The 21,325-nt window shown below is 36.2% G+C and overlaps 1 protein-coding gene across 1 annotated transcript; it reads left to right on the forward strand.

Moving 5' to 3' along the window:
- On the forward strand, nt 1-11,515 carry LOC117328107 (radial spoke head protein 3 homolog B-like). Its single transcript, XM_033885472.1, has 8 exons — nt 1-56; nt 212-398; nt 866-953; nt 1,365-1,652; nt 2,073-2,276; nt 2,436-2,598; nt 2,818-3,068; nt 10,228-11,515. Exons 2-8 carry the CDS (start codon nt 268-270, stop codon nt 10,351-10,353), a joined length of 1,251 nt encoding a protein of 416 aa, XP_033741363.1. The 5' UTR covers nt 1-56; nt 212-267; the 3' UTR covers nt 10,354-11,515.
- Nucleotides 11,516-21,325: the final 9,810 nt, after the last annotated feature.

Raw genomic sequence — 21,325 nt, forward strand, 5'->3', positions numbered from 1 at the left:
ATTGTATCTTGGCAACGTGACTCGTAAATATTTGGCCATTGATCGGAACCAACAAGGTAATTCTCTCCTACCAACGGATCCTTTGATGTAATGTTACTGTGTTTTATGCATTGATTGGATTCATTCTAAATAGTGCATTAGTGTCCCTTATGTCAGACGTGGAGTTTATTTGTGACACAGTCTAATAGGGTTCAATTTTCTTCTTCTGCAGTCGCAGCGGTGTTGTGATTCTCAACTGACAGTTGGACTTGGAGGTTGATTTCCAAAATGGCAAGTTTAATTCCCCAAACAAATCAAGCACAAGGAACTTATACCTTTGCCAGTCAACCCAGAGCAGTACAACAGAGGAAAAAATATAGAGATGCAGGAGATATAGGTGGTGATTTAGGAGGAGGAGGGTATGTATCGGAATGATTGTCTGCACGATCCCTGTACTCGGGCTGTAGTGATATCTGTTTATGTTAACTACACACAAACATCCATAAATAACATAATAGGATACCATTGTTTTCAACTTTTGAAAATTGATTTGTGTGTCTTTTCAATAGATTTATTATCATAGACATTATAAATTGCATTTCGTTTTCAAACTATCAAATTGAGACTATAATTCTATTAATAAAATCTTCTTTTAGAATTTTTGAAATTGAGTTGCTAACTACACATTGCTGATTTGATGGCTTACAAAAATTTGAAGTATTTCTAATTATCAAGTTAATTCTACTAGTAGTTACCTGGTGTCAAGGGAAATATATTTTATTATGCTGGCCAACTCTTATATTTGAAATTTCAGGTTTAAAGCCTAAATTTTAAGTACTGCTGTCCTGGTTTTGGATATTTAATTTCAGCTTATTTACTTTTACAGGAACCAAGGTCCCCCTCAATATGGAAACATTATGTACGATAAAAGAATTGTCCGTGGAAATACATATGCACAACACACACTGCCTGCGGTAAGCAGATGTAATTCATTCACTGTGTATTCATCAACATTTTTTGAGAAATAATGAAACTTTACAACATGACAACACTTTTTGCTATATCTGATTGTTCTTGTTATTTGAATTCTAATTTGTGATGTTTCTCATACCAAACCTAATTAAGTGAGTAGAATACTTGGTGTCATATAGATACATCAGTGAGAACAGGTTAGCTTGTTGACATTATAATGTAAACAGTGGGATGTCTCTACCATGTCAAGGTTGGATCATTTTAGAGCAATATCAATATAAAAATGCCCTTGATCTGATAACACTGTCTTAATAGGAGCTTTACTGTTGTGGAGACAAAAAAACAACAACGAAATAAAATCGGAGAAGATCATTAATCTTATTTGGTGTGTAATTTCTTTATAATATTTGTAGCATGCACAACCAGATCCAATTGAAATTCAAAGACAACAGGAGAATAGACGACGTGCAATAGCTAGAAAGCGGGCAAAGGAACAACTACGACCACGATCTCCAGAGCCTGTAGAGGGTCGTAAACACATCGATGTCCAGACAGAGCTGTATCTGGAGGAACTCAGTGATCGTGTGGAAGAGGCTGATGTAGAAGTACAAACAGATGCCTTCCTCGACAGACCACCATCACCTATGTTTGTTCCAGCAAAGACTGGATTGGACATGGCCACCCAGATTCTGGATGGAGAAGTAAGTGTTATAATGATATCAGTAATATCATTACGATAGATAAGGATATGAATTAAGATTTATCAAAATTGCTCATGGTATCAAGAAAAACAGGTAGGGGAGCCACATTGCCTTGGGTGGCTAGAGGGGCAATATGTGTCCCTAGATGACAGAGGTTCAAGGTGAGGTCCGTGATTGGACATGAAAAGGTATAAGAAGCACCTGCACAGTTACTTGAGTTTTCTCTATGTGATTCTGTTCCCTCCTACTTGTAAAATCCACAGTGTGCTTCCATCCTGGACAACCAGTTTGATTAGTGCCAGTTGAAATAAATTGTTTCATAACTGGTGTATTATAAATGAAGTTTGTATGTTAAAAATATAATATTACAATGAGTTATCTCCAGAATAGTAATTTATTTGCATTATGTATTATCTACAGCTGTTTGACTTTGATGTGGAGGTGAAGCCCATCCTAGAGGTGTTAGTAGGTAAAACTGTAGAACAAGCATTACTAGAGGTGATGGAAGAGGAGGAGTTAGCTAACCTCCGCTCACAACAACGCGCCTTTGAGGAGCTGAGAAATGCCGAATTGGTGGAACAACAGAGACTGGAGGAACAGGAGAGGCGACACAGGGAGGAAAAGGTAGGTGTATTTATGTCAGATCTACAATAGGAGTAATCATAAAGATGTTTGTATTGTCTGCCCTGCATAACAGTATTTAAGCATATCTATCTATAATCATTGATGTTTTTTTTTTTGTTGGTTAATACATTTTTTCTTATTTTTTGTTTTTCATCATAGGAAAGACGTATGAAACAACAGAGAGAGATTTTGAAAAAAGAACACGAAACTTCAGAAAAAATTGCTGCAAGAGCATTTGCTCAAAGCTACCTCGCCGATTTGGTGCCTACAGTGTTTGGAACATTATCAGACAATGGTTACTTCTACGATCCTGTGGAGAGAGGTATGCCTGTACATTTCACTGTAGTGTAATGATATCAAGAATAGTCATGGAACAGGGGGTCCAAATAGTTGAAATTATCAAGTTAAAAGAATGAAAGCAGTAAAAGGAAATGTTTAAGAATCACATTTAGCAAGAAATCTTGACATCAAATGTTACTTTCACAAATACAATAATGTATTGGACATGGACAATGACTAATTATTTTTTTAATCTCACCAGATATTGAGCAGGGATTTATGCCATGGTTGATGGATCAAGTCAAAGAGCAGCTACACAAGGCCCAGCTCGGCAGAATGGTGCTAGATGGAATCCTGAGAGAGGTGGTCAGCAAACGTTTCGATCAATATGCCAAATTAGACGAAAGGTTAAGAGAAATGTTAGGAGACACATTAGAGCCAGAGATAGGTGGCAACAGCTCAAACAATGCCACAGAGGAAGTGCCACCCCCCGCCGCAGCCACCACCACAGAGGTACGTGTACATCACTAAACATGTCACTAGATACATCACTAGATACGTCACTAGACACGTCTCATAGCTGTAAAGCTCCCTATAACTGGAGGCTTATCTAGTTATATACTGGGGTAGATATGAGGTCTAAAATTAACTGGAGGTAGTTGTCAGGTTTATTTAGAATCATTAACTGGAGGTGGTTGTCAGGTTTATTTAGAATCATTAACTGGAGGTAGTTGTCAGGTTTATTTAGAATTAATAACTGGAGGTAGTTGTCAGGTTTATTTGGAATCATTAACTGGAGGTAGTTGTAAGGTTATTTAGAATCATTAACTGGAGGTAGTTGTCAGGTTTATTTAGAATCATTAACTCAGGGTAGTTGTCAGGTTTATTTAGAATTAATAACTGGAGGTGGTTGTCAGGTTTATTTAGAATCATTAACTTGAGGTAGTTGTCAGGTTTATTTAGAATTAATAACTGGAGGTGGTTGTCAGGTTTATTTAGAATCATTAACTGGAGGTAGTTGTCAGGTTTATTTAGAATTAATAACTGGAGGTAGTTGTCAGGTTTATTTAGAATCATTAACTGGAGGTAGTTGTCAGGTTTATTTAGAATCATTAACTGGAGGTAGTTGTCAGGTTTATTTAGAATTAATAACTGGAGGTAGTTGTCAGGTTTATTTAGAATCATTAACTGGAGGTAGTTGTAAGGTTATTTAGAATCATTAACTGGAGGTAGTTGTCAGGTTTATTTATAATCATTAACTGGAGGTATTTGTAAGGTTTATTTAGAATTAATAACTGGAGGTAGTTGTCGGGTTTATTTAGAATCATTAACTGGAGGTATTTGTAAGGTTATATAGAATCATTAACTGAAGGTGGTTGTCAGGTTTATTTAGAATCGTTAACTGGAGGTAGTTGTAAGGTTTATTTATAATCATTAACTGGAGGTATTTGTAAGGTTTATTTAGAATTAATAACTGGAGGTAGTTGTCAGGTTTATTTAGAATCATTAACTGGAGGTATTTGTAAGGTTATATAGAATCATTAACTGAAGGTGGTTGTCAGGTTTATTTAGAATCATTAACTGGAGGTAGTTGTCAGGTTTATTTATAATCATTAACTGGAGGTATTTGTAAGGTTTATTTAGAATTAATAACTGGAGGTAGTTGTCAGGTTTATTTAGAATTAATAACTGGAGGTAGTTGCCAGGTTTATTTAGAATCATTAACTGGAGGTAGTTGCCAGGTTTATTAATAATCATTAACTGGAGGTAGTTGTCAGGTTTATTTAGAATCATTAACTGGAGGTAGTTGCCAGGTTTATTAAGAATCATTAACTGGAGGTAGTTGTCAGGTTTATTTAGAATCATTAACTGGAGGTAGTTGCCAGGTTTATTAATAATCATTAACTGGAGGTAGTTGTCAGGTTTATTTATAATCATTAACTGGAGGTTTTTGTAAGGTTTATTTAGAATCATTAAATGGAGGTAGTTGTCAGGTTTATTTATAATCATTAACTGGAGGTATTTGTAAGGTTATATAGAATCATTAACTGGAGGTAGTTGTCGGGTTTATTTAGAATCATTAACTGGAGGTAGTTGTCAGGTTTATTTAGAATTAATAACTGGAGGTAGTTGTCAGGTTTATTTAGAATTAATAACTGGAGGTAGTTGTCAGGTTTATTTAGAATTAATAACTGGAGGTAGTTGTCAGGTTTATTTAGAATCATTAACTGGAGGTAGTTGTCAGGTTTATTTATAATCATTAACTGGAGGTATTTGTCAGGTTTATTTAGAATCATTAACTCAGGGTAGTTGTCAGGTTTATTTAGAATTAATAACTGGAGGTAGTTGTCAGGTTTATTTAGAATTAATAACTGGAGGTAGTTGTCAGGTTTATTTAGAATTAATAACTGGAGGTAGTTGTCAGGTTTATTTAGAATCATTAACTGGAGGTAGTTGCCAGGTTTATTAATAATCATTTACTGGAGGTAGTTGTCAGGTTTATTTAGAATTAATAACTGGAGGTAGTTGTCAGGTTTATTTAGAATCATTAACTGGAGGTATTTGTAAGGTTATATAGAATCATTAACTGAAGGTGGTTGTCAGGTTTATTTAGAATTAATAACTGGAGGTAGTTGTCAGGTTTATTTATAATCATTAACTGGAGGTATTTGTAAGGTTATATAGAATCATTAACTGAAGGTAGTTGTCGGGTTTGTTTAGAATCATTAACTGGAGGTAGTTGTCAGGTTTATTTAGAATTAATAACTGGAGGTAGTTGTCAGGTTTATTTAGAATCATTAACTGGAGGTAGTTGCCAGGTTTATTAATAATCATTAACTGGAGGTAGTTGTCAGGTTTATTTATAATCATTAACTGGAGGTAGTTGTCAGGTTTATTTAGAATCATTAACTGGAGGTAGTTGTCAGGTTTATGAATTATTAACTGGAGATAGATGTTAGGTTTATTTAGAATCATTAACTGGAGGTATTTGTAAGGTTATATAGAATTAATAACTGGAGGTAGTTGTCAGGTTTATTTAGAATCATTAACTGGAGGTAGTTGCCAGGTTTATTAATAATCATTAACTGGAGGTAGTTGTCAGGTTTATTTATAATCATTAACTGGAGGTATTTGTAAGGTTTATTTAGAATTAATAACTGGAGGTAGTTGTCAGGTTTATTTAGAATCATTAACTGGAGGTAGTTGCCAGGTTTATTAATAATCATTAACTGGAGGTAGTTGTCAGGTTTATTTATAATCATTAACTGGAGGTTTTTGTAAGGTTTATTTAGAATTATTAAATGGAGGTAGTTGTCAGGTTTATTTAGAATCATTAACTGGAGGTAGTTGTCAGGTTTATTTAGAATCATTAACTGGAGGTAGTTGTCAGGTTTATTTAGAATCATTAACTGGAGGTTTTTGTAAGGTTTATTTAGAAACATTAACTGGAGGTAGTTGTCAGGTTTATTTAGAATCATTAACTGGAGGTAGTTGTCGGGTTTATTTAGAATCATTAACTGGAGGTAGTTGTCAGGTTTATTTAGAATCATTAACTGGAGGTATTTGTTAGGTTATATAGAATCATTAACTGGAGGTAGTTGTCAGGTTTATTTAGAATTAATAACTGGAGGTAGTTGTTAGGTTTATTTAGAATCATTAACTGGAGGTAGTTGTCAGGTTTATTTATAATCATTAACTGGAGGTAGTTGTCAGGTTTATTTAGAATTAATAACTGGAGGTAGTTGTCAGGTTTATTTAGAATCATTAACTGGAGGTATTTGTAAGGTTATTTAGAATCATTAACTGGAGGTAGTTGTCAGGTTTATTTAGAATTAATAACTGGAGGTAGTTGTCGGGTTTATTTAGAATCATTAACTGGAGGTAGTTGTCAGGTTTATTTAGAATCATTAACTGGAGGTTTTTGTAAGGTTATATAGAATCATTAACTGGAGGTAGTTGTCAGGTTTATTTAGAATCATTAACTGGAGGTAGTTGTCAGGTTTATTTATAATCATTAACTGGAGGTAGTTGTCGGGTTTATTTAGAATTAATAACTGGAGGTAGTTGTCAGGTTTATTTAGAATTAATAACTGGAGGTAGTTGTCAGGTTTATTTAGAATTAATAACTGGAGGTAATTGTCAGGTTTATTTAGAATCATTAACTGGAGGTAGTTGCCAGGTTTATTAATAATCATTAACTGGAGGTAGTTGTCAGGTTTATTTAGAATCATTAACTGAAGGTGGTTGTCAGGTTTATTTAGAATTAATAACTGGAGGTAGTTGTCAGGTTTATTTAGAATCATTAACTGGAGGTATTTGTAAGGTTATATAGAATCATTAACTGGAGGTAGTTGTCAGGTTTATTTAGAATCATTAACTGGAGGTAGTTGTCAGGTTTATTTAGAATCATTAACTGGAGGTGGTTGTCAGGTTTATTTAGAATCATTAACTGGAGGTAGTTGTCAGGTTTATTTAGAATTAATAACTGGAGGTAGTTGTCAGGTTTATTTAGAATCATTAACTGGAGGTAGTTGTCAGGTTTATTTAGAATTAATAACTGGAGGTAGTTGTCAGGTTTATTTAGAATCATTAACTGGAGGTAGTTGTCAGGTTTATTTAGAATCATTAACTGGAGGTAGTTGTCAGGTTTATTTAGAATTAATAACTGGAGGTAGTTGTCAGGGTTATTTAGAATCATTAACTGGAGGTAGTTGTCAGGTTTATTTAGAATCATTAACTGGAGGTTTTTGTAAGGTTATATAGAATCATTAACTGGAGGTAGTTGTCGGGTTTATTTAGAAACATTAACTGGAGGTAGTTGTCAGGTTTATTTAGAATCATTAACTAGAGGTGGTTGTCAGGTTTATTTAGAATCATTAACTGGAGGTAGTTGTCAGGTTTATTTAGAATCATTAACTGGAGGTAGTTGTCAGGTTTATTTAGAATCATTAACTGGAGGTTTTTGTAAGGTTATATAGAATCATTAACTGGAGGTAGTTGTCGGGTTTATTTAGAAATATTAACTGGAGGTAGTTGTCAGGTTATTTAGAATCATTAACTGGAGGTAGTTGTTAGGTTTATGAATCATTAACTGGAGGTAGTTGTTAGGTTTATGAATCATTAACTGGAGGTAGTTGTCAGGTTATTAGAATCATTAACTGGAGGTAGTTGTCAGGTTTATATAGAATCATTAACTGGAGGTAGTTGTCAGGTTTATTTAGAATTAATAACTGGAGGTAGTTGTCAGGTTTATTTAGAATCATTAACTGGAGGTGGTTGTCAGGTTTATTTAGAATCATTAACTGGAGGTAGTTGTCAGGTTTATTTAGAATCATTAACTGGAGGTGGTTGTCAGGTTTATTTAGAATCATTAACTGGAGGTAGTTGTCAGGTTTATTTAGAATCATTAACTGGAGGTTTTTGTAAGGTTATATAGAATCATTAACTGGAGGTAGTTGTCGGGTTTATTTAGAAACATTAACTGGAGGTTTTTGAAATTTATCTTTTTGATTCAAATAATTTGATCATAAATATGATCTTTTTTTTTTAAAATTAATTGTATTGTGCAAGTTTTTCCATCTGAAGAGTGTTTGAATAAGATGTAACATTATTTGTATCACTCAGAAATCAGATCTATTTTTAGCTGTTAGTGAAAATATGTACTGTTCTCTTTAATTCAACATTAGTTTACTACTAATTCATTTTTTTTTCTTGCTCAAAAGATTGAAAATAACAGTCCATATTTCTTATTTTACAAAGTTGTGAGGACAAAAGTGCAATTATGGATGTTGATTAGGGACTGGCTTTTTATCTGCTGTCGTCGTAATTCAAATCACCAGAAGGGATAATTGAAGAACCCCTAGTCCATAATTCTGTCATATGAAAATTAAAACATTATATGTTTGTGAATAAATTTCCCTGCAACTCAAGAACATAGTTATCAAGTTATTACGGGTGCAGAGAGGTTTGATGGGAGTAGAATAGGCTCCCCTGACCAGGGCTGGGTGTTACGGACCAGCGATCCCTGTAGGATAATGTGACGGCGATGGTGCGCTTCATCAGCAAGTGTGAGTGATTATTCAGTACAGTGAGCTGCGTTTGTCAACACCCGCTTTAGGAGAGCTGCTTCGCCCTGCCAGATGAGAAATTCCCATGACTTGTCCCTCTGTTGGAAGGCAACAATACTCTCGGCACGCGCCTTCTTAATTCTGACAACATCATTCCTTGTGTTGAGCAGGTGACTGTTTTTCCACCTGAATGAACCCAGACATTTATCATGCTAGTGAGGGGGTCACGACAGGAAAACTCAAAGTACTTATCAACAAGACATTTAAATGTTCACTTGAAAAACACATAAGAATACACAGGATTTCAAGTTGGCATTGATTTGTGGTTGAAGAGAGAGTAGTTGTGTAACTGATGATATACCTACAGAGAAAATTCAACAAATAATTGAGAAAAGAAACATGAGCTAAACATTCTGTAGATAAGAACACCCTGGATAGTGTGCCTCAGTGATCACTTTCTTCGTGGTCCCACCTCCTTTTTTTGTAATGATCATTTTGTCTTCGCTATTTGACACAGTAGAATGGGTAACAATACTGGGTGTGAACACAGGAACGTTGTATAGGGTGTGTTGGGGAGGGGAGGGTGTGGGTTGGTGAGAGACACGGACTAACAACCCTAATTGGAGTATAACTAGTATTGGCTGTCCTTCCAAAACACCATGAATAGTAATAAGCATATTTCAAAAAGAACCCAGTCAAGATTTTTCACTAAATAGTACCTAAATATAACCATATTTTAAATCTTATTGATTGTTTATAAGAACATTTTTCATTATCAGTAAATGTTCCTGTCCCTGGATAACAAAATAAAAAGGAAGACTTTAAACTTTAGAACTCACAAATTAAGTCCTTGTGATTTGATGACAGAATTTGGTTTTGATTTTATAGATTCTAAATATAAATGTTGATGAAAACATTCAAATATATACTGGTTAATGAAGTAGTAAATTAGTACTGGGGGAGGGGTGTGTGGACTAGTCTTCCTCACCTATCATTTGGCAATGTTCTAGCAGCTTAATTCCTTGAGGGATTCCCATCAAACTTCACACAATGATAAAGGACTATGAATGACATCTTGGACAAGTTTGAGTTTCAAGGTTGTTGGGTAAAGGTCAAGGACACTGTTACTATTTTTTGCTTAGGAAATCTTTTTCTTGGCTGTAGCAGCTTCCTTTGAGGGTTTTTCATCAAACTTCAGACTCTTGATTAGGATCATGATATCTTGGACAAGTTGAGTGTTAGGGTTGTTTGGTCAAGGTCAACTTTTTGAGTATTCATTGTCAGTACTTTCACAGCTTCATTCCTTGAATGATTTTCATGATCCTTCACACACTCTTTATGGACCATGATATCTCTGACAAGTTACCTTTTTTTAAAAAAATCGTTGCCAGGGCTCTAGAGGCTTCTTGAGAGATTTGGATCAAAATTCAGACACTTGTAAAGGACTGCGATAGCTAGCAGGGGCTGGTAGTTTGCCTGTTACACTTTGTAATGTTACATCTTGGTCAACTTTGTCAAACTAAAAAACACTCTTTAAATAACTTCATATTGTAACATTGTGTTGGGATTGGTAGTATTGGTTAAAGTCTTGTTTTATTTTTCAGGCTGAAAAACCTGCAGAACAAACTGAGGAACCCGCGGAACAGAAAACAGAGGAAAGTGGCGGAGGGGAGCAGCAGACAGAAGGAGGAGAAGGAGAAGAGGAGGAGGCCGGAGAGCCTAAAGAATAAATAATGTTATAGTTATAGAATATATAAAATTATCTACCAACAAAGAAAAACCCAGAAAACTAGTGGTTATTTTGTTTAGAACTGTCACCTTACATTGGAATAGGGTGATGAGAACAGAATGTCAGATGTTTTACAATATTTATTGTCCTGTTGTTAAGAGTTTAGTTTTCTATTGATACAGGAAATAGTTATGGTTAAAGTTTATAAATTGACAGCTAATCTTTAAGAAATGTTATTATTTTGGAAGCATACCTCATTAAACAAAGATTGCTGACTTGTGAAGTCAGTTTTACTATATAAGTATCAAAGTATGTTAAAGATGTTAAAGATTCTTCAGATAGACACCCAGTCCCAACATCTTGTCAGGAGGATTAGAATAGATAAGTAAATAATTAAGCAATCTATAATTAAACTATAAGTAACCAACAGACAATGAATCAGAAATTAGAAAACAAAAAAGTATTGTTAACATGAAAAATATCATTTTCAGTGTGTAAATGAAATTTGTTGGTTGTTGATAGTGTGGGTGTCTCCCAGACCTGTGATATCTTATTGTACCAATGTGTCTATAGTCATCAGTACTGTGATATTGTACCAATGTGTCTATAGTCATCAGTACTTTGGACCTGTGTCACAAACAGAACTTTCGGTTAGCACTGAGTTCACTTTAAATTAACAATTGTCCGTCCAAGTTGGTCAGTGGTAACATTAAGTTCCTTCGTTTTGTGGTATATGATCCATTTGTAAATAATCAAGCATTATAATTCATCCACCAATACATGTAGTGTTACCTATGTTGACTGTATTCTAATAGCCTTCGTGGAGAGGAAGCTCAGGTGACTACATGAAAACAAATACAAGTTTTAAAACATTTTTTGGAGAATGTCTGTATACATGAAATCTTGATAACTAGAAGTACCTAGAGAGCATTCCAATCCCTAGAGAGGCTGTCTATTGTTATGTTGTTACTCTATAAACTCATTCTTTAATCTATACATCATATATTGCATTTTTTAATGAACTATTGGCCCATCTTGTTTTCAATATTTGGGTCCATTATAAGGCCTTCAAAACTGTTTCAGAAATAACAATTTTATGTGTAAATAAAATATACCAACTATTTTCAGGAAAATGAATAAATAAATACAGATATTGAAAACTGGTTTTATTTTTCCTGATTTTTAGCTCACCTGGCCAAAAGGTCAGTGATGTATACATTGTGTCTCCACAACTAGGTCAGTGATGTACACATTGTGTCTCCACCACCAGGTCAGTGATGTATACATTGTGTCTCCACCACCAGGTCAGTGATGTATACATTGTGTCTCCACCACCAGGTCATTGATGTATACATTGTGTCTCCACCACCGGGTCAGTGATGTACACATTGTGTCTCCACCACCAGGTCGGTGATGTATACATTGTGTCTCCACCACCAGGTCAGTGATGTACACATTGTGTCTCCCCCACCAGGTCAGTGATGTATACATTGTGTCTCCACCACCAGGTCAGTGATGTACACTTTGTGTCTCCACCACCAGGTCAGTGATGTATACATTGTGTCTCCACCACCAGGTCAGTGATGTATACATTGTGTCTCCACCACCAGGTCAGTGATGTATACATTGTGTCTCCACCACCAGGTCAGTGATGTACACATTGTGTCTCCACCACCAGGTCAGTGATGTATACATTGTGTCTCCACCACCAGGTCAGTGATGTATACATTGTGTCTCCACCATCAGGTCAGTGATGTATACATTGTGTCTCCACCATCAGGTCAGTGATGTATACATTGTGTCTCCACCATCAGGTCAGTGATGTATACATTGTGTCTCCACCACCAGGTCAGTGATGTATACATTGTGTCTCCACCACCAGGTCAGTGATGTATACATTGTGTCTCCACCACCAGGTCAGTGATGTACACAATGTGTCTCCACCACCAGGTCAGTGATGTATACATTGTGTCTCCACCACCAGGTCAGTGATGTATACATTGTGTCTCCACCACCAGGTCAGTGATGTATACATTGTGTCTCCACCACCAGGTCAGTGATGTACACATTGTGTCCCACCACCAGGTCAGTGATGTATACATTGTGTCTCCACCATCAGGTCAGTGATGTATACATTGTGTCTCCACCACCAGGTCAGTGATGTACACATTGTGTCTCCACAACTAGGTCAGTGATGTATACATTGTGTCTCCACCACCAGGTCAGAGATGTATACATTGTGTCTCCACCACCAGGTCAGTGATGTATACATTGTGTCTCCACCACCAGGTCAGTGATGTATACATTGTGTCTCCACCACCAGGTCAGTGATGTATACATTGTGTCTCCACCACAAGGTCAGTGATGTATACATTGTGTCTCCACCACCAGGTCAGTGATGTATACATTGTGTCTCCACCACCAGGTCGGTGATGTATACATTGTGTCTCCACCACCAGGTCAGTGATGTATACATTGTGTCTCCACCACCAGGTCAGTGATGTATACATTGTGTCTCCACCACCAGGTCAGTGATGTATACATTGTGTCTCCACCACAAGGTCAGTGATGTATACATTGTGTCTCCACCACCAGGTCAGTGATGTATACATTGTGTCTCCACCACCAGGTCAGTGATGTATACATTGTGTCTCCACCACCAGGTCAGTGATGTACACAATGTGTCTCCACCACCAGGTCGGTGATGTACACATTGTGTCTCCACTACCGGGTCAGTGATGTATACATTGTGTCTCTAACACCAGGTCAGAGATGTACACATTGTGTCCCACCACCAGGTCAGTGATGTATACATTGTGTCTCCACCATCAGGTCAGTGATGTATACATTGTGTCTCCACCACCAGGTCAGTGATGTATACATTGTGTCTCTAACACCAGGTCAGTGATGTATACATTGTGTCTCCACCACCAGGTCAGTGATGTATACATTGTGTCTCTAACACCAGGTCAGTATATTATATAAAATATATATAGCTTTAATTATTTTTACGTCCGTGGTGTAAGACTTTATTTAATCACTTTTAAATTACACATTTAGGTGTGGACACCAACATATTGACTATGAAACCTCATATTGCCATCTAGGATTAATTTTCAATGAGTTTATGAACTTCAAATGTACAGTTAAAATATTACTAAAGCGTTGAGCATGGCGTTATCTAAAAAAAAATCAACTTGAGCGGAACCTGGTTTGTATACTAAGTTCCGCTCAAGTTGAGGTTTTTTGTTGTTTTTTTGTATTTGAATATTATACCGTACTCTCGTGGAACCTGTACTCTACTACTTGGATAGCGGGAATATCAAAATGGACACATCTTCGTCTACGAATACAATTTTGGAGAGAGATATCTTTATCAGCACTCAGACACTTTATTATGTGCGACAAGAGGTCAACAAAAATTACAACAGCATAATACAATATATAATTTTGTACAGAATAGTGAAATACATACATTTAGACAAAGTTTGTAGTATACACTGAATAAATGTTCGTTCAAATCAGGAAGGTAATTTAACCATACAATAGTACTTATGATAACATGTACGAAGAGGGAGAAACCCGCTTATCTAAACATATATGTATAACGCTTCTGAACATATTGCTAACTCATGGAGACGGGAAAATCTGACAATATGTAATGAAAAGTCAAATCTCTATAAAAATTAAGCTTCGTGATATTAAACGGATATTTGATGAACGCGACAAGATATACTGGAGACGCGATCTTTTTAATGACAATAACCGGGAAAATGGAAATGTATTACGTACCTATCGCCTATATAAAAATGAAACTGGTGCAATGCAAGTTTCTATGTTAAAATGTTAGACATAAATATCATAAAAATAATTATATCTAACTTTAGAAGTGGTACTCTGTCATTAGCTTTTGAAACGGGTAGATTCGTCAGGCCTAACATACCCTTACAAGAAAGGAAATGTAAAATATTGTACATCAAATTGTGGTGAGGATGAAACTCACTTTTGCATTGACTGCGATTTGTATTCTGTTATTAGACTCTTTAATGTTTGATAAGGCCGAAGTGATATCACACAATTTTAACTCTTTAAATACATATGTAGTAAATATACGCTTATATATCTTGTGAAAGCTTTTATATCTTATGAAAGAAGATAATTCACAAAAGATGTCGCTAAATCATTGTTTTACATGCGAAGACCATGACTTTTTATCGAATGTTTATTAAATTGATTCTCATAAGAAAACTTAACATATACAGTAATAGTGTCTCGTTATGGCTTGGTGTTGATGCTTTTTAATGTATTTATAAAACAATGTTCGTATTTTATGTATAATGTCAATAATATAACTGCTTACATATGCGTGTGTCCACGTGGGCGATCCTAGTGGTCAAGCTATGTAAATCCCACCCGTCCGATTGCGGGTTGGGTCACGTGCCCAGTAGCAATGTAACACCTGAGCCACACCTGACACCCTGTCAATACGGACCGTCAATAACTAGTAGTGACCAGGCTGTTCCGACTGTTGACACAACCCCCTCCCCCATTCACTGGCTGTTTATCTTACAACTGTTCTATTTAGAAAATAGATTGTCTAAATAATGAACACAATCGTCAAACGAATCACACTTCTTCAAATATTTTGTTAGATTTTAAAAATTCAATTATCAAATCGGCTCAGTGCAGTCATAGAACTGACAATACTAGGCCTATTACGTAGACTGAGCCTTCCATTAATATTACAGGTACATAGCACTTGACTAGCTGTGAATTCTAAATGACTTTTGTTTCATCCAAGCTGATATTTTGTAAGAATACAAAACCATAAACACGCAGCATGTTTTATGAATTTGTTTCTTTCATTGACATCATCTTTCTGATTACTTTTTACTAGCGAAAATTAAAGTTTTGCGTCAAAACTTATACAAATGGCGTTAATGTTTTGAGGAGCTAGGGAGCTTTAGGTATTTTGATGTACGTATGATATATTCATGATCGTGAGTCGTGATAAAGAAGATGATATACGTATGATATTTTAATGACATCGTGATAAAGAAGATGATATACGTATGATGTGTTAATGACTTCGTGATAAAGAAGATGATATACGTATGATATGTTAATGACATCGTGATAAAGAAGATGATATACGTATGATATGTTAATGACATGGTCATAAAGAAGATGACATACGTATGATATGTTAATGACTTCGTGATAAAGGAGATGATATACGTATGATATGTTAATGACATCGTGGTAACGAAGATGATATACGTATGATGTGTTAATGACATCGTGATAAAGAAGATGATATATGTATGATATGTTAATGACTTCGTGATAAAGAAGATGATATACGTATGATATGTTAATGACATCGTGATAACGAAGATGATATACGTATGACATGTTAATGACATCGTGATAATGAAGATGATTTACGTATGATATGTTAATGACATCGTGATAAAGAAGATGATATACGTATGATATGTTAATGACATCGTGATAAAGAAGATGATATACGTATGATATGTTAATGACATCGTGATAAAGAAGATGATATACGTATGATATTTTAATGACATCGTGATAAATGAAGATGATATACGTATGATATGTTAATGACATCGTGATAAATGAGATGTACGTATGATATGTTAATGACATCGTGATAAAGAAGATGATATACGTATGATATGTTAATGACTACGTGATAATGAAGATAATATACGTATGATATGTTAATGACATCGTGGTAAAGAAGATGATATACGTATGATATGTTAATGACATCGTGATAAAGAAGATATATACGTATATCTTAATGACATCGTGATAAAGAAGATGATATACGTATGATAGTGTAATGACATCGTGATAAAGAAGATGATATACGTATGATATGTTAATGACATCGTGATAAAGAAGATGATATATGTATGATATGTTAATGACATCGTGATAAAGAAGACGATATATGTATGATATGTTAATGACATCGTGATAAAGAAGATGATATACGTATGATATGTTAATGACATCGTGATAACGAAGATGATATACGTATGATATGTTAATGGCATCGTGATAAAGAAGATGATATACGTATGATATGTTAATGACATCGTGATAAAGAAGATGATATATGTATGATATGTTAATGACATCGTGATAAAGAAGATGATATACGTATGATATGTTAATGACATCGTGATAAAGAAGATGATATACGTATGATATGTAAATGACTTCGTGATAAAGAAGATGATATACGTATGATATGTTAATGACATCGTGGTAAATAAGATGACATACGTATGATGTGTTAATGACTTCGTGATAAAGAAGATGATATACGTATGATATGTAAATGACTTCGTGATAAAGAAGATGATATACGTATGATATGTTAATGACATCGTGGTAAATAAGATGACATACGTATGATATGTTAATGACATCGTGATAAGGGAGATGGAGTACGTGTGATGTGTTAATGACATCATGATAACGAAGATGATATACGTATGATATGTTAATGACATCGTGATAAAGAAGATGATATACGTATGATGTGTTAATGACTTCGTGATAAAGAAGATGATATACGTATGATATGTTAATGACTTCGTGATAAAGAAGATGATATACGTATGATATGTTAATGACATCGTGGTAACGAAGATGATATACGTATGATGTGTTAATGACATCATGATAACGAAGATGATATACGTATGATATGTTAATGACATCGTGATAAAGAAGATGATATACGTATGATGTGTTAATGACTTCGTGATAAAGAAGATGATATACGTATGATATGTTAATGACATCGTGGTAACGAAGATGATATACGTATGATGTGTTAATGACATCGTGATAAAGAAGATGATATACGTATGATATTTTAATGACATCGTGATAAAGAAGATGATATACGTATGATATGTTAATGACATCGTGATAAAGAAGATGATATACGTATGATATGTTAATGACTTCGTGATAAAGGAGATTATATACGTATGATATGTTAATGACATCGTGATAAAGAAGATGATATACGTATGATATGTTAATGACATCGTGATAAATAAGATGATATACGTATGATATGTTAATGACTTCGTGATAAAGAAGATGATATACGTATGATATGTTAATGACATCGTTATAACGAAGATGATATACGTATGATATGTTAATGACATCGTGATAACGAAGATGATAGACGTATGATATGTTAATGACTTCGTGATAAAGAAGATGATATACGTATGATATGATAATGACATCGTGGTAACGAAGATGATATACGTATGACATGTTAATGACATCGTGATAATGAAGATGATAGACGTATGATATGTTAATGACTTCGTGATAAAGGAGATGATATACGTATGATATGTTAATGACATCGTGGTAACGAAGATGATATACGTATGATGTGTTAATGACATCGTGATAAAGAAGATGATATATGTATGATATGTTAATGACTTCGTGATAAAGAAGATGATATACGTATGATATGTTAATGACATCGTGATAACGAAGATGATATACGTATGATATGTTAATGACTTCGTGATAAAGAAGATGATATACGTATGATATGTTAATGACATCGTGGTAACGAAGATGATATACGTATGACATGTTAATGACATCGTGATAATGAAGATGATAGACGTATGATATGTTAATGACTTCGTGATAAAGGAGATGGAGTACGTGTGATGTCGGACAATATCACCAATCAGTGGTGCCTGAACCGGATCACTAGGCGGGGACATTTTTGTCTCATTGTCGTATTTGTGGGACTGGAGGTACTCGCTAAATTTCCGACATTTTCTCTGTTTATATAGCGTGTTTCGACGGGTGCCCGTATGTTGGGGTGAGTTCCCCTCTCCCCAAGAGGACATTCTGATGTAGTGGGGTCATCATATATTGTCAGAAGTATTGGAACTAAAGGCTGTCATGGTGGTTGTCTATGGTGACAGCGATAGGGTGTGAAACATAACTCAAACACTCCGAACATCAGTACAGGGATTAACCAAGTGGAATTTATCAACATCACCACTGACACGACATCTCATTATAAGTGAATGGCCATTACTGTGTATTGTCTCCTAAAACACTCGACTTTTATCAAAACACAACCATATGGTAAAAAGTGATAAAACTGCAAATAGTTGTCAGTACAACCGTAAGTCTGCTTAGATCTGACTGACTCTGTCAGGAATGCGAGTTAGATGGCAGTGTTGTATTGTGTGTGACAATTAATTGATGAAAAGAACAGCTTCACAGAGTGTCAACCGTCGAGTTTAAAGGAGAAAACTGTGAGAATCCCGGTGCAGTTGAACACATGTTAGTATATGTAAAACAACACACCATTCACTATCCCCCAACGTCTCCAATTAAAAACGTATAAAATTCTTCACTTAGAAGCAGGTAGTCAGGGGGAGCCGGTTTGTTGGGACCAATTCTTTAATAACCATAATGTTTCTTTTTCAAACAATAATGGCGACCGGCGCTGATACGAGATCCGTCTTTCTGCGCATGTTGACGAAACAAACATGGCCACGTGCCGCCGCGCGTTCACTGCACGCGCATATGTATCATTTTCGTGTAAATCTAGTTTCACTTGATGTAGAGCGATACGTTTCAACAGCACGAACAGACTAAAGTTTATGTAATTTGACCAACATCGACGTTCCGGGTTTTTATCCACGGACGGAAATCCTAGACCGTTGATTCTGTTATAGATATCCTAGGAAAGTCCTCCGAAACGTCTATAGCCAAAGTCACCTCTGATATCCAGAGAGGGGTCAGACGTTAGATTTTGAGTATCATCGGTTCATATTGGTTGCGCGTTTTACATCCGGTGCATGGTTCTTGATTTCTTTCAAGCGCACTTGTCCGCACCGTTACACACCAGCGGGGATGCTAGACTTTTGTTTGTTTTTTATTCGTCCACAATCAAACTGGTTGTTTTACGGAGATGGATATCTATAATTTATCGTTGACGTTATTATAGCTTTGGCCTTATTTATGATTAATTTTACGAACCGTAACCAAATTTTACCGTAATAAATATGTAGTTTTTAATTTTGATTTTCAATTTTAAGAAAAATTAAAGCAAGCAACAAAATGGGCTTGGTATTGATTTGAAATGGTTTTGACAGCAAAAGGTCTTTTCATTGTACGGATGGGGAAGTAATGGTAATTAAAATGGCGGATATCGATTACGTCGTAGAAGTACAAGTGATCTTTGTGTGATAATATCTACCTCCGGGGAACATTAGGTGCCTGGGCGGGCGAACGGAAGGGTAGTTACCAGCTGGAAGGGTCCATCCTCTCTCCTGTGTGTTAGGTCCATCATATCTCCTGTGTGTTAGGTCCATCATCTCCCTGTGTGTGTTAGGTCCATCATATCTCCTGTGTGTTAGGTCCATCATATCTCCTGTGTGTGTTAGGTCCATCATCTGTCCTGTGTGTGTTAGGTCCATCATCTGTCCTGTGTGTTAGGTCCATCATATCTCCTGTGTGTTAGTTCCATCATCTCTCCTGTGTGTTAGATCCATCATCTCCCTGTGTGTGTTAGGTCCATCATCTGTCCTGTGTGTTAGGTCCATCATCTGTCCTGCGTGTGTTAGGTCCATCATCTGTCCTGTGTGTTAGGTCCATCATATCTCCTTTGTGTGTTAGGTCCATCATCTCTCCTGTGTGTGTTAGGTCCATCATCTCCCTGTGTGTTAGGTCCATCATCTGTCCTGTGTGTTAGGTCCATCATATCTCCTGTGTGTGTTAGGTCCATCATCTCTCCAGTGTGTTAGGTCCATCATCTCTCCTGTGTGTGTTAGGTCCATAATATCTCCTATGTGTTAGGTCCATCATCTGTCCTGTGTGTTAGGTCCATCATCTGTCCTGTGTGTTAGGTCCATCATCTGTCCTGTGTGTGTTAGGTCCATCATCTGTCCTGTGTGTGTTAGGTCCATCATCTGTCCTGTGTGTTAGGTCCATAATCTCTCCTGTGTGTTAGGTCCATCATCTCTCCTGTGTGTGTTAGGTCCATCATATCTCCTGTGTGTTAGGTCCATCATCTCTCCTGTGTGTGTTAGGTCCATCATCTCTCCTGTGTGTTAGGTCCATCATCTCTCCTGTGTGTGTTAGGTCCATCATCTCTCCTGTGTGTTAGGTCCATCATCTCTCCTGTGTGTGTTAGGTCCATCATCTCTCCTGTGTGTTAGGTCCATCATCTCTCCTGTGTGTTAGGTCCATCATCTCTCCTGTGTGTTAGGTCTATCATCTCTCCTGTGTGTTAGGTCCATCATATCTCCTGTGTGTGTTAGGTCCATCATCTCCCTGTGTGTGGTAGGTCCATCATCTGTCCTGTGTGTTAGGTCCATCATATCTCCTGTGTGTTAGGTCCATCATCTGTCCTGTGTGTGTTAGGTCCATCATCTGTCCTGTGTGTTAGGTCCATCATCTGTCCTGTGTGTTAGGTCCATCATCTGTCCTGTGTGTGTTAGGTCCATCATCTCTCCTGTGTGTTAGGTCCATCATCTGTCCTGTGTGTGTTAGGTCCATCATCTGTCCTGTGTGTTAGGTCCATCATCTCTCCTGTGTGTGTTAGGTCCATCATCTGTCCTGTGTGTTAGGTCCATCATCTGTCCTGTGTGTTAGGTCCATCATCTGTCCTGTGTGTTAGGTCCATCATCTGTCCTGTGTGTTAGGTCCATCATATCTCCTGTGTGTTAGGTCCATCATCTCCTGTGTGTTAGGTCCATCATCTCTCCTGTGTGTTAGGTCCATCATCTCTCCTGTGTGTGTTAGGTCCATCATATCTCCTGTGTGTTAGGTCCATCATCTGTCCTGTGTGTTAGGTCCATCATCTGTCCTGTGTGTTAGGTCCATCATCTGTCCTGTGTGTGTTAGGTCCATCATCTGTC

This window comes from Pecten maximus, chromosome 5 (assembly GCF_902652985.1).
Source record: "Pecten maximus chromosome 5, xPecMax1.1, whole genome shotgun sequence".
Lineage (NCBI taxonomy): Eukaryota > Metazoa > Mollusca > Bivalvia > Pectinida > Pectinidae > Pecten > Pecten maximus.

What these genes read in the sequence shown, in the direction of transcription:
- LOC117328107 (XM_033885472.1), top strand. Translation starts at nt 268, where the DNA reads ATGGCAAGTTTAATTCCCCAAACAAATCAAGCACAAGGAACTTATACC. An exon ending in CACAACACACACTGCCTGCG is followed by an intron (nt 954 to 1,364) that starts GTAAGCAGATGT and finishes TAATATTTGTAG; the next exon opens with CATGCACAACCAGATCCAAT. An exon ending in CCGCAGCCACCACCACAGAG is followed by an intron (nt 3,069 to 10,227) that starts GTACGTGTACAT and finishes TTTATTTTTCAG; the next exon opens with GCTGAAAAACCTGCAGAACA.